We start from the raw sequence: 14,662 nt of genomic DNA on the forward strand, positions 1-14,662 counted from the left end.
CGACTGTCAAGAACAGCAGAGAAGTCGTCCAGCTGGCTGTGGTGGAGACGACAAGACATGAGCTGGAAGCTATCCACAGACGGGCAGTGATTTGGCCAATCACTGTCGACTCGCCATCTTGAGGACGTTCCAGGTTAGGAGTCAAAACGTTCAGGGAGAGGTGGACCTGGCTGATGACGTCTGTGGAGCTGCAATCCAGGGATTGTATTTAGGTAATATTAATTTTTGATATTTCATATTATTATTATTATTATAATTACAAGCTAACCGATATTTACATAATACATAATTTATTTTACGATTATGTGGACATGATGCACATAGTAATTATTTTACATAATGAATAAGTTGCGTACTCCTGTGCTTGGGCTGAGGTGACCAATGTTACATTTTACGGTCCCAGAATAGCAGTTGAGATGGGTTGTTTTTATCTTGTACACACGTTCCTTCCACATATTCATAGTTCTAAATATAACTGTCGAAGACAAATATATCTGAATCAAATAATCAATGAAACGTTACATAATATAAGACCACGATCGAGTGCATCGTGGGAAGCGATTGGCCTAGGACGTCTCCTTGCAGGCGGTGTAGGAACTTGCAAATTATAGTCTAAATGAAATAAATGATTTGTTTTAATGTCCAGACCGGATTTTGTAAATAATGAATATACAAACCTGTTTTTTTAACGTTAGACATTTTTATTTTGCTGTAATCTATATCGATGTTGGTATCGTTTATGCGATGAGAGATGACGAGGTTTTGCCGAGTCATCTAGGTTTTCCGTGTCGACGTTTGTACTGTAAGATACTGACCGTGTATCCGGTTTAAATCCTAAGATATATAATTATATATTTTGTAGTAATAGCTACATGTACATGCAGCCCTCACAAAAATTGTGTAAATAGTTTGAATAGGCATGAAGTTTCAGAAGATCTGCACATTTTTTTAAACAGAAACATACAAGTATTATGTATATATGTTTCTCTTTATAATAAGTAGATACCACTGTTACTTCAATCACCTACATGTATCTTCGCAAATATTTGATGATGTATGATTTTAGTATTTCCTAATAGAAAAACTTTTGTAAATGTATATACATGTAGGTGTGGTTTCAACATGAAGAAAAGTGAAACATGTTAATAACACATTGATCACAAATCACAAAGTATTTTGTTGTTCGTTAATGCACAGTTTACCTGGTATACCGCAATCTTTGTTTGTTGGTTTATTGATAATTTTGCCGAAATGCTTGAACGTCGGTGAAGACATTCCTGAGAGGGGATGGGTTGGATTTCGCCGAGAGGAAGCAGGCCCGTGTTGATGGGGAGAAAACAACAGTTTTTACATAACTATGGAATATCAAAGTTATATATTTTGTGAAAAATTGTGTAACACTATTTGTTTCTAGATTAAATTTTTCGATCGAGCTTACTGCGAATGCAGCGTAAAATTTTATTTAGTTGAAGAATCACGATAACTGGTACAGTCGATGTTGAGAACAGGTCTAGATCTGATTTGATGCATGCATTGCCTGCCAATATTTCGTATGATTCAACTCAAGGATAAAAAAATGAATACGATTTCTGAAACTTCTTGGGCTAAAGATAGTTCATGTAGATTATTGATAGTATTAAAGATAGCTACTATTGTAATAAATAAAAAATCACGATAACTGGTCGCGACCCAGTACTGTTTCTTTTTGTCAAAGTGACGCTTAAACAATGCTTTAAGATAAACTTACAAAATTATTTTAAACTATGATCTGTTGTATATGAGTGCAAATTGCGACCATAATACCACAAATGAATGATCATTCCTTCAAAACGCCAGCTTGCAAGGTCGAATCACCCGGGCTCATATCGGACTAAAAAGTGACGTCACTTGAATGTTCGGGATCAAATCATCAAATTTAGAAATGGTAATCAAAATAAAGAAATTAAACATTTATTTACTGACATCGTAATATTTTCCTATCGCAACTGTTACAGGAATTCTTATTATCTGGTATCGAGCTCTATGCCTGACTAATCTCGATATTTGTGCTGAAAATACCTTGTTTATTGATATTGTTCCGTTTTGTTGAGTTTAAATTCGCTGGACATTTTGCTGGAACACTATAACAACCATTCTGATATCGGAACAGTTGGAATTATGAAGATACCTCTAACAGTATTTTTATTATTATTATTATATACAAGCAAACGGATATTTACATAATATATAATTCATTATTATAATATAATTTCGATTATGTGGACATGACGTACATAGCACTATTTTACATAATGACTAATTTGCGTGCCCCTGTGCTTGGGCTGAGGTGACCAATATTACATTTTACGGTCCCGGAATAGCAGTTAAGATGGGTTGTTTTTATCTTGTACACACGTTCCTTCCACATATTCATAGTTCTAAATATAACTGTCGAAGACAGATATATCTGGATCAAATATCCGATGAAAAGTTACATAATATATAGACCATATGATCGAGTGTATCGTGGGTAGCGTTAGGCCTAGGACGTCTCCTTGCAGGCGGTGTATGGGATTCGCAAATTAGTTTTAGTCTAGATGAAATAAATGATTTGTTTTGATTATTGGATTTATGTATATCCATATTTCCAACATTTTTATTTTGCTAAAAATTAATATCGATCCTGCTTTCGTTTGTCCGATGAGGTGAGACGAGCAGGTTTTGCCGAGTCATCTCGGTTTTACGTGTCGACATCTGTATTCTGTTTATCCTGCAACTATTTCATTATACATACAGACACTGGCAGAAAATGGTCAGCATCCAAGGCAGTCGATGAAGCGGAGAGCCGGGTTGCGACACAAAGATACAGTACAGTGGCCTTCTTCAGAAGATAAACGGTGGGAAGCATTTGATAATGACCTTGATAAGATCTTACAGAGAGGACATTGGTAGGCGACGTACACAAGAAGATAATATCACTGTCAACATTAGTGTACGTTGTGGGACTAGAGCGCTTTGGAACAAAGCAAGGTGGTAGCAGGAAGGAATGAACATGTCACACACCCAACAGGCGCCAAAAGGAGATACTCAGCCTTCGAACGGAAATCAGGACTATCACCAAACAATTTAAGACAGCAAACGAGGAGGAGAAAATTGGTATGAGTGAGTTAAGAGCTATTCTGAGAGAGAAGAGAAACAACCTCCAAAGAGCGGAGAGAATACAGAAAGCCAGGAAGGGAGGGGAAAAAGAGGGCTAAGTTCATAGCAAACCCGTACAGACTAACCAAATCAACACTGGAAGGGTCTAAGTCAGGGTTGCTGAAGAGTTCTAGAGAGGAGGTAGAGAGACATCTATCAGAGACACATGGAGATGAACAGCAGGGGAGACCACTAGGCCCATGTAAAAAGGGATAGAGGCAGTGCCAGAACCAGGGATACCATTGGAAGACAAGGAACCATCATGGAAGGAGGTCCAAGAAATCACAGCTGTAAAAGAAGGTTGTATTCAAAACGAAAGCAAATTGCCTGTTATTTACACGATTTCGCTTAAAGCGAAACGTTTCTTTAAGATCAAGAAAAGATGCATTCACTAAACCGAATGAGTGTGTAATCCTTTTTACTGCCATGGGAAATAACCAATGTTAGTGACGTCATTCCGGTGATTGTGACGTCACAGTTTGGCGAGAATGACTGACGTTTCATTCACTCCTACTATAAGTGACGTCACTGGAATGTTCGGAATCTAATAATCAAATTGAAAATGAAATTGAATCAAACGAAAGGAAAATAAACATTTATTAACTGACAGCGTTATATTTTCCTATCACAACTGTTACAGGAAATTCTTATTATCTGCTATCGAGTTCTATGCCTGACTAATGTCGATATTAGTGCTGAAAATGCATTGTTTCTTGATATTGTTCCGCTTCTTTTGTTGACTTTAAATTCGTCAAATGAACTTAACCCTCGAAGGGCGTCAGAACGCTTGTTTTCAACGTAAATAAACACCGTAGTGATAAAGACCTTCCAAGTGAATATTTGCCTCGAGGAAATAGGGACACCAAAAGTTGATTTTCTCCAAAAGTAAGTAAATTAAAATACATTAATTTTGCTGGAACTCTTAAAAAGTCATTCTGATTTCAGAACAGTTAGAATTATGAAGATACCTCTACTGTGCTCAACTTGGCTTCGGCAAAGCCTCGTGTTTGACAACTTAAGAATCTTACCCCTCGGGTTGAGATTCTCCTATCTCATCCCAAAGGGGGTGAAAGATTCTATTAACCCATCCCGGGAATATTTGGTAGCAGTTAATAGTCATGGGTGAGATTTTTATTAAGTAGAAAGCCCCTGTTTTATTATATGCACAATTTTATTTTTTAAATCAACAAAATGGGGTTAGAGATTAGGTTTAGAGGGTATCCGAATGTGCGTCTAAGACGGAAAAACTCAATACTGTAGCAGTAGAAATTGATAGCCGCGGTACGAGGTAAGATTGCTCAAACGTTTAATATTATACCTATGTCGAAATAGGCTCAGTTTCCGCTATCACGACAGTGATGCTTGGTTTTAAACTGTGGAATTTCAAGAAAAAAAATTCTCCTAGAGGGGGTGTAATTTTGGGTTAAAATCTCATTTTTTTGCATTTTTTCAAAAAAACTAATTTGGTTACCATGGTTTTTACAGGCTCACAAAAACACAAAAAGCAGACCTGTCCAAAAATAAACTCTGCATAACAATTGCAAATGTTGTGTAAATTAAAAATATAAATATTTTTATATAGATGTAATTTAAGGATAAAAAGCTGTGTATACATAATTTAAGCATGCACTTAATTTTGCTGTTTTTTTTTTCAAATCTACTGTACACTGCTACCTTTGCATAGGTGAAACAGGGACACAAAAAGTTAATTTTCTCCAAAAGTAAAAAAATAACACTATATTAATTTTGCTGGAACACTTAAAAAATCATTCTGATTTCAGAACAGTTGGAATTATGAAGATACCTCTTACAGTATTTTTATTATTATTATTATATATAATGTAAGTTAATTATTCTTATTATTTCCACAAAACACTTTTTCTCACGAACGGAACAAAGAACGACGCTCAATTTTGGACACAGTATGAACATACATGAGTTCTTGAAACGCACGCTCTATTTTGTACGATAACATTAATAAACAATGTCAATCTCACAGACGTAAATAACTACTTTTTTAACGAAGTTTAAACGTTCCTTCATAATCTTACGCTGTACGTCGTCCCTGTAATTATTCAGGTAGATCCTGACATAGCGCGTGTTTTTCTTATTACATGTTATCAGAGATTATGTCAAGGAAAAAGGTTCGCTACGGGGGTAACATAAAGGTCAAAAACGAAATTTGCCACAGAAAAAAAATTGAAGGTTGGATATGGAGGACATACCCTCAGAAATATATAATGACAAGATTCAAGGTCATCTTATTCAAAATGGCGGAGATATAGCCCTTTGAAAAATGGCGACTTTAAACGACTTCTTCTTAATAACCATGATGCCTAGAGACCTGATATTGGGCCTGTAACATGCTGATGAAGGGCTAATCAGTTTGTTTAAATGATTGACCTTGATCTTTATTCAAAGTCACATGGGTTAAATAGACTGAAATATATTTAAACGACTTCCTCTTAATAACCAAGAGTCCTAGAGACCTGATATTTGGCCTGTGGTATGCAGGTATGCAGGCCTATCAAATATATTCAAATGAATGACATTGACCTTCATTCAAGGTCACAGGGGCCAAATAAGCTAGAATGTTTGTTTTAACTCCTTCTGAATAACCAAGATGTATAGATACCTGATATTGGGCCTGTGGCACGCTGCGATGAAGGGCTACCAAACTGGCTCAAATGAATGACACTGACCTTCATTCAAGGTCACATAGGTCAAAAAGCTTAATATCTTTAAACGACTTCTTCTTAATAACTATGAGGCCTAGAAACCTGATATTGGGCCTGTAACATGCTAATGAAGGGCTAATCAGTTTTGTTTAAATGATTGACCCTGATCTTTATTCAAGGTCACAGGGGTTAAATAGACTGAAATATATTTAAACGACTTCCTCTTAATAACCGAACGGCCTAGATACCTGATATTGGGCCTGTATTAGGCTGGGATGAAGGGCTATCAATTTTGTTCAAATGAATAACCTTGACCTTCATTCAAGGTCACGGGGTCAAATAGGCTAAAATAATTTGTTCGTGTGTTTGTCTGCATGACCTAATGAAATTTTCATTTCAACAAATTTTATTGACAAAGATGTTTCAAGTCAAATGGATTAAATAACAGGCAAAGTCTATATAAATAATGAAATCATAGCTGAAAGTACGTCCGTTTAATATGCAGTGTCTGTTCTGTTTGTCCGTATGAATAAGTTCAAAGACAGATTATACCCATGGGTAGCTGAAATATATAACGTCAGTTACAGTACCCTGGAGTATCGATGATGCGTACGTTCGTAAAGGTCTTTCATCATCATATACGTAGCTAAACAGATTTCGAATATAATGCAAGCTATATCTTGTGTGAAATATCATAAGAATTAATAATGGGCAAATTATTTGACTCTCTATTTGCTAAGTGTAAGGTGATTTAATTACGATAAGACAAGATTCCTTATATTGAACCCAAAGTTCCAAAATGCGCTGTGTGCGATCAACTGTATAGCAGATCGCACAGTTATACGCACACTGTTTTAGTAGGTAAAGCGATCATACAATAACAACTTTATTTCTCAAAAGTCACAGTTTTTTCCCCTCACATTTCACATATTACCGTGACACACCGGGTTCGGATACTGCACCATGTATTGCTGTGGGGAGGCAGCAACATCTTAAAGTTCCATTTAAAGCAAACTACTTCTTTTTAGCTGTTTCCTTTCTTGTTTATTCCGCATCCAAGCTCTTTCCAATCGTAAACACCAATGGTAAAAATTGTATAAGCCCAAATTTATTTTGTGTGTGGGATGCTGTGTATGTAGTTGCATGAAATGTGATAAGATAACATTATATAAATTGTATAAGGGGAGATAATTTTAACTCCAATTGTACGAGTTATTCCAATTGGTTCCACAACTCAACTTTACGTCCATGAAACAACTGTAGTTTGGAAAGAGGCTTCAAGTGCTACAAGATACTTTATTCGGAATACCTTTGTATAGAAGATCAAAAAGGTGCATGAAAGACGGGGCCAAAGAGTCAAATCAAATTTCAAGATCTTTTTATTACTTACTTATATCATTACCTGGGTGGAAATTCAGTGTTTTGATTGCGATCAAATTAAGTTCATATTGAATTGATTTAATATTGGTTCTTTTGTAAAAAAAATTATTATTTAAATGTATATTTTGCATGCACTTATGACCAATTTTACTACCTGTATATGTGTTCAGATTAAAAAAAAAACAACAAAAAAAACTTATGTTCACTATTAATGATTGTCAAAAATTAGATTAGATTAACTTTACCACACATAAAAACGTACAAAATGTAAACCTCGACCCAGTCTAAAAGTTTTTAACTTCCCAAAATTTTCTTCTGAAACACTTAAAGGGATAATTCGGTCTAAGAGTACATTAAACCTTGCACATATTTCGGAAAACAAACTAGTTCTAGTGGAACTTAGATTAGTTGGTTTTACTGTGATATGCCAGAAAAGCTCACTGTAGTCAAATGTACATGTGAAATGATCAATCGCCATTACACATAGCCTTGTATGCCGAACCCTGACCCTTGCATGTGTAATAAATAATTTTTTTGTCTAGAACTACTCAAAACGCTCTTACAGTGGTGTTAACATTATTAGATGCATGTTCTTGTTTAAAAATAATTTCATCAACTCCTCAGTGGTTATACATGTGTATTGCATTTGTTTAACGTGCGTGACTTTGACTCGGGTAAGGGTACAGCGTACATGTTGTACCTGCTTAATCGTATTGATCAACGATTTGGAATTTCAATGGTATTAATCAAAATACTTAACAATGTTGTGGAATTTGTCACTATTTCTTGTCATATGTTTCATATAAGGAATGTAGAACAATACATTTATGTCATATTATGCTTTGTGGTTATGTAACAAATTAGCCTCACTGAATTGTCCCTTTAAATAATTTGCCCACGCTGAAGGTCAATTAGGTTTGATTTTCAGAATTCAAAATCATATTGACAGTATAAACAAAGACAAATATTTTAAAATAACATATACATACCAGCAAATTCAAAATGGCTAAACTTATCTATCCCTGTCGTCGTGACAGATGACGGCAAAAGTGAAGCATCCTCATTTACCTTATTAAGCGACCCGGCTGCTAAATCCTTAATAATAAAATAAACACTTTTTTAATCTTTAAACGTAAGATTGAAAAAAATATTCCAGGACATATTCTTTTAAATACTACAATTACTATGCAAAGCAATTGTTTTAAGGAAGAAACATATTTTCACAACTTTATACTCCACAAATTAAGCAACTCCCCATTTCGTATCCATCAGCATTTTCCAGAGCTGACAATGTCGGCATATGCAGTTATTGCATTTTTGCACTTGGATAACAGACTACATGTTATAATAAAAATATAGGTCAATGCAATGCAGATTATCTTTAGAGAAAAACTAAGCCTTTGGTCTCATTTATTTAATTAAATCTGTTGAGAAATTAGTTTTAAGAGACAACTATAATGTTGTTGATAATATATCTGCTGACTACAGTCACCATAGTTTTTTTTATTGTGTTAATGGTTCAAAAATGAGTTGCAATAGTCAAAGTGTCTGTAAAATGATTAATCAGAGTCTAAACACGAAAAAAAAACCTAATAACTGATAACAAAAAAAATGTATATTTGAAGATCAAGTTATGTTTCTATATCAACATACTTGATAGCTGATTAACTCAACTTGATAAGGCCTCTACATTTTCAGTTTTTCTCATATCCGGTGTCTTAGACTTAATGGTTATTTTAGATTGAAAGAAAATCAGCGAATAAGAATCACTGGTCTTTGTTTTAAGTCAAATGGCATTAATCCAACTCTGCGACTCATAAAATTAAGAAATGTTCTGAAGAGTTTTTTTTTTCAGTCTCGTTAAAGTCCCTTTTTGAACTGAATCAATGAGTATTCAAGATTTTAAAATAAGAATTGACAAAATTTGTTTCAAAATAAAAATGGTAATTATTTGTAGCAAGTTGGCATGTTATAAAAGTCAGCCAAGTGGGGGCAATTTTGAAAACAGGTACATGGAATTTTTGTCGCTTTTGTATGACGACACAGAATTTCACAATTTTTTGCTACATTTTTTCACTTAAATCATCGATGTGGTGACATTTTCAGCAGTATTTTACAAAGTTCTGTTGTATATAAGTTTTAATATACTTTTTTAAAGTGATTAATTTAAAGTATATTGGTCAAACTCCTGATTTAGCCTTTTAAGACAAAGGGAGGAAAAATGTGATTTTATTTCTCCTTTCATGAAAAAAACCCATTATTGTTAATAAAATAAGTTAAATAAAATAAGAATCACAATATTTTTTGTGTCAAATGTGTGAAAAAACGTATGTAATATGAATAAGTTGCAATTGATGAGCAAAATTTGAAACAGTGACCTTCTGCGTGAGGCAATATGTTGTGAGAGGGCTCACCCTAGAGCTCTGAACCCTGGCAGCCATCCAAAATTGAAATTATGCTATTACGTTTTCAAAACTAAAGGCCAGAAACACATATTATGTAAATAAGATTAAAATAATTCAAAGACTGAAAAGACAGAATTGAATACCAAACCGATTATAAAAATACTATAGGTTATTTCTTAATCATGTTGAGTATCATCCACTTTTGAAATTATTTTTTAAAAGAAATAGATTATTTCGTTTAATCAACGTGTTTTGGGCATCCACAATATCAACATAAATTATCGATTACCTATCGAAATGAATGACTAAATCTGAACAGAACATGATTCCTAAGCTTGCCTAAAACTTAAAGAAATGCATTCAAACTTCAAATGTGTCTTTTCAATCACAATTAGTTACTTTACCTATATATGTCTTCTTTTCTCATTTATAATCATATGAGATTAATATACCTTGCTTTTACAATTTCTGGCAAATCCCTTCGCTGAATCTTTTGATGTCAGTCACTATTAACGCCTTGTATGCATGCAAAGGTATCAATTTTCATAGTTTTTAATTGATTGTACAAAATTCAGATAAGTATATTAGAACTGATTTCCAGAACTTGTCTTAGATTCAACATGAACATTTATATTACTACGTAACTTCAACGACAAATATCTATGTGCATGTAGTATATACATAACGCTTTCTATAGAGGTATTTTTTGACAAAAACGCAATCAGAGATAAATACTATTTATTAGTGTACAAAATGTTTTCCCAGGAGTGTATCTCTCAGCCAGTGTGGAATTTGTCAAGTTAACGAAAGTCTGAAGGCAAAACATGCATAAGTAAACTGTTACGTACCTTTTCCTTTTTCAAAAGGACATCCTTAGCTTCCGATGATATCAAAGTTGCATGCGAAACTAGGTTTTCTACAGTTTCTCTTTCAGAATCAAGAAGATTGCTAGATGCCTATATTTACAATGAAGGAAAAAAGGACTCTAAAGTTTAAATATAAATATACGAGTTTATTATTTTTCAGGATTTTTTGTCATTTCTCATTGGTCAAAAACACGCCACGTGATCACCGATAAAAAACTATATTGCACGATTTTTCCGGAAGTAGTTTATAGAAAAAGTATATTGCACGGTTATTTTTAGATAACGTTATCGTCTACGTTACCAAAATGCTTCGTGTTCCTGGCGCTTTGAAACAAACGCTTTGATGACCTGAGTTTGAAGCGTAACCACAAAATGTGACAGACGACGTTGATTGTTTCGGTTTCTAACAAAGATGATGATGACTTCCAGCTGATGACTACAGTTTAAACTTTTTAATTTTCAACATAAACAAGGTAGGAGAGTAAGAAATAATCTAATAGCATTCATTAAGCATCTGAAGCCATTGAATAGTGAATACGTTTGAAGTTCATCTTTAAAATTCCACCTAGGGCAGTTACAACATTACGTCTAGGATAATCCTACTGTATGTAGGATACGATTTTTTATTTTACGGAAATGGAGTACTAAGCATAAGAGAATGTATCCTGTTTATGTCAATCTGAAAATATATGTTTGACGTGGAAGTGGATTATTTCAACGGAGAACAAACTAATATTTAATTGACTGTGTGATATGGAGCTACATGTATAATGGAGTACATGTAGGCCCTACATGTATGCAAATTACAAACACGCATGCACCGGGTGTATGTAATAAAAACGTGAAGTGCATCAATTGATACTGTTTTTCATATATTGTTTTTAAATTAAACTTATTACAAAATCATAAGATTGTAACTGTCCTCACGAAGCAGAATTTACAATGCGATGCCTATTTAGTTTCACTAAAGTCAATATTTTTTCTTTGGTCGATATAACCATGTATTGACCTCATCAAAATGCTATATTTGTATAATATCACAGTTTGCACAACATTATCGGCCCTTCATCTCTTGAATTTCAATATGCAAATGTTGATTTAATTTCATATTAACAACATTGGTCCAGAAACTGAGACAAACCCTCTTCATAATATGTAATTGTAAGGAACACACATACCGACATCAGTTTCTTTATAAAAGATGGCAGCATATCAATTGGAACCATCGCTGCACAATCATGTACTCCACAGGTAAGAAAGATCCGGCTTTTCCCATTAAGTTTTGTTATATTGACGATGGAAATGTTTACCGTGGAGTCTTTCAGACACACATTCGAAACAAAGCTGGTGGGTATCCCCTAGGAACTCCATCAATCCCTAAAGCAAATTGATATAGAGAAGTATATATATTATAAGTAAACTTTCTCCCCCTACGATTCACTCATAACAGTATATTGTGGGAAATGAATGAAAATTGCAAGTCTGACTTTAATTACATTGACATGATGTTGATTTTTAGGCTAGTATTAAGTGGTCTTACAGATGACTGCATATTCATTGCAAACATTACCCATATAACACAATGACGGCATTTATTACTTTTAAAAGGATTGATAGAAGTCAATTAGAAGTATGACATGAAATTAAGGTAAGGTAAGAGTTCCTTTCGAGTAAAATTATGAAAATGTTTTTTGACTAAACCAAATGATGTTTTTTTTCCTTTATTGTTATATTGAGAATAAAACAAATTGAATTAGAACTGTCACCCACGAGGCTTATTATAAAAGCCTTCTATCAAAAATATACGTGTATTGTATAATACTCATATGCATTTTTTTCTTTTATCTTCTATCTACCATCTCTTAGTTGTCTTCTCAATATATGAATAGACTCAGAGTGTAATATTTATTTCCTTTAAAGTTATATGTGCCGTAACTGGGCGATAATTTTGACATGCTATTTTTTCATCATTGATTTATTAAAAACCATAAGGTTTGATGAATAAAGCTGTACAAATCACTCAAATGGCTTCAGATGACTTGTAAACGTTAGTTTATAACACAGAAATTTTGAACTGAAAAATTGTTGTTTTTATGCCTTAAATATTTTTAAATGAAAACATACCTGCAGAAGTCACTTTATAATTACTAAAAAACATTGTAAAAAATGTGTAATAAAATTGTAGACCTCAATTTGGCTTCATGGTCTCACCGTAAGTGCTCATTTCACTTCACTATTGATGTAAATAAATGATTTTTGGCAGTACTGCCAATACTGCCAAAAATCATTTTCAGCTCTTATTTGTACATGTAAAATTAAAACCTATGCATTGAACGCAGTGTAATTTTAAAAAAGTTGGTAATTTTTGGTGATGAATAACATAGTAAAAGCTCATCTTGATTCGTGAGTGTGAAAAATACGGCAGATATTACTTTAAGTCTTTTTTGTGATGTTTTTCCCACACTGTACTAATTGAATATATCTACGTAAAGCTTAAGATAATTTTAGTTCAAAAGTCAAATGAGTGTCTTATTTTTTATATAATGAAATCTTTCAACGGGTGATACCTAATAAGCTAACTCATGTCATATTATGACTACCGACGTCTCTGACGTCTTACAAATATTTTAGTACAACTAATTACACGTAAGGATTACAAAACAATTTGACTTTGTTCCGTAAGCAGCTGTGTATTATCGACAATGAACCTTATACCTACATGTATTAACCGAACCTGGTGTGAAACCGAGCCCCTGTGTCTATTGGTTTGCAATACAATCAAATAACATAATGCATTCGGATCTCGATAAAATGCATGTTAAATGTATGTGTGATTTTAGGCAATAGATCATATGTATACAGATCATTATCGTACCGATTCGCATTCGATTAGGCCTTGTTCATTGCGTGATGATAGACGAAAGTATAGAAAAGATTTATGCTGATTGTAAGATATGATGTGTATCCCTATGAAATATACTTACATGTCTATATTTTATAGCATCCTGAACAATGTCCAAATGCAATATCCTTCAAGTACTCAATTTGTGATTCCTGGAACACAGAATAAAATTTATATAATATGATTAACTGTACATAGATTGTCCCTATTGCTGATTTTGTTTCAATCTTTGGTGTTTAATGTAAACCACATAACCACTCTCATTAACAGCACTAGATTTTTATATACCTATATTTGGCTTTATAATTTTTTACACCATAAAACGCTTAATGTGGACTTTCTGTCGATGCAGACTTCAAAATATTTGCCCCTTTTACAAATATTTGTCATTCATTATAACATATTTCTTAAAATCAGGTGAATCGCTGAGGTACTCTTTTCCATACCAACGTATTTCTCATTACAACATTTTAAAATAATAGAAAATGTCTTAATTTATTTCCCGCGGGAAATACGGATGTTATTGCGGTATCCATTTTTTATGATTTGATAATAAAAGGTTATACAATGTATTTAATCATTAATTCATACAACAACTGTGCAAGAAAGCAAATTAAACCTCAGTACCATATCAAAACTATAGAAACAAGTGTTTGATTGTACAAACCTCAATACAAAATGGTTAAAGCAACACATTTAATAAATCAGAACATGTTCTAAATTACACTCGGTTGTCGTACAATCACATATTGGATAATTGGATAATTTAGGCATGTATATTTACATTTAATGGTTCTTTTTCTATACATTTGTACTTTTAAAAGCCCATTCCCTTTTCGAAACAAAGAAACAATTAAAACTTTCTTAAAATAATACAATAATAGCACAAGGAAATATCTATCGATGACCTAAGATGAAGTGACATCACCAAACAAATGCAAGGTTTTCTACGTAATCTATGTTAACGATGAAGATTCATTTCGCTGTTTTGTCGTCTGGCGCAATGATAGTAACGGTAATTAAGACGATGTCGTGAAACATAGGACGACCCGCGTTATAAAAATAAACGTTTACTTTATTTTTAACCAAATTGTTCAGAATGTGATGGTAAGTGTACAATTAACGGTAATTAATAACTTTTGTGACTCTATAAAATTATCAATCCTGTTTTCCATTCCCATTTTAAAATTAAAAACCAATTTGGAAAGGTAGTGGACCATTATATATGTATTTTTGTCGAAAATTTGAAGATTT

The 14,662-nt window shown here is 33.4% G+C and overlaps 2 protein-coding genes across 6 annotated transcripts in view; both read right to left on the reverse strand.

The window, feature by feature from the left end:
• Positions 1–11,820, reverse strand: part of LOC138335339 (uncharacterized) — a 25,865-nt gene extending 14,045 nt beyond the window's left edge. Inside the window, exons 1-3 of the mRNA XM_069284382.1 lie at positions 11,685–11,820; positions 10,489–10,596; positions 8,225–8,330 (exon numbers count right to left, since the gene is read on the reverse strand). Of these exons, the coding sequence (XP_069140483.1) occupies positions 8,225–8,330; positions 10,489–10,596; positions 11,685–11,732 (262 nt within the window). The 5' untranslated portion in view covers positions 11,733–11,820. The remainder of the gene's footprint in view (positions 1–8,224; positions 8,331–10,488; positions 10,597–11,684) is intronic.
• LOC138335311 (uncharacterized) overlaps positions 11,744–14,662 on the reverse strand; it is a 19,069-nt gene continuing 16,150 nt past the window's right edge. For all 5 annotated transcript variants that reach the window (XM_069284340.1, XM_069284356.1, XM_069284349.1 and 2 more), the window contains 2 exons: positions 13,491–13,560; positions 11,744–11,883 (listed from right to left, as the gene is read on the reverse strand). In XM_069284340.1, the coding sequence (XP_069140441.1) occupies positions 13,495–13,560 (66 nt within the window). In that variant the 3' untranslated portion in view covers positions 11,744–11,883; positions 13,491–13,494. The remainder of the gene's footprint in view (positions 11,884–13,490; positions 13,561–14,662) is intronic.

Source organism: Argopecten irradians, chromosome 1, assembly GCF_041381155.1.
Source record: "Argopecten irradians isolate NY chromosome 1, Ai_NY, whole genome shotgun sequence".
In the NCBI taxonomy this organism is placed as follows: Eukaryota; Metazoa; Mollusca; class Bivalvia; order Pectinida; family Pectinidae; genus Argopecten; species Argopecten irradians.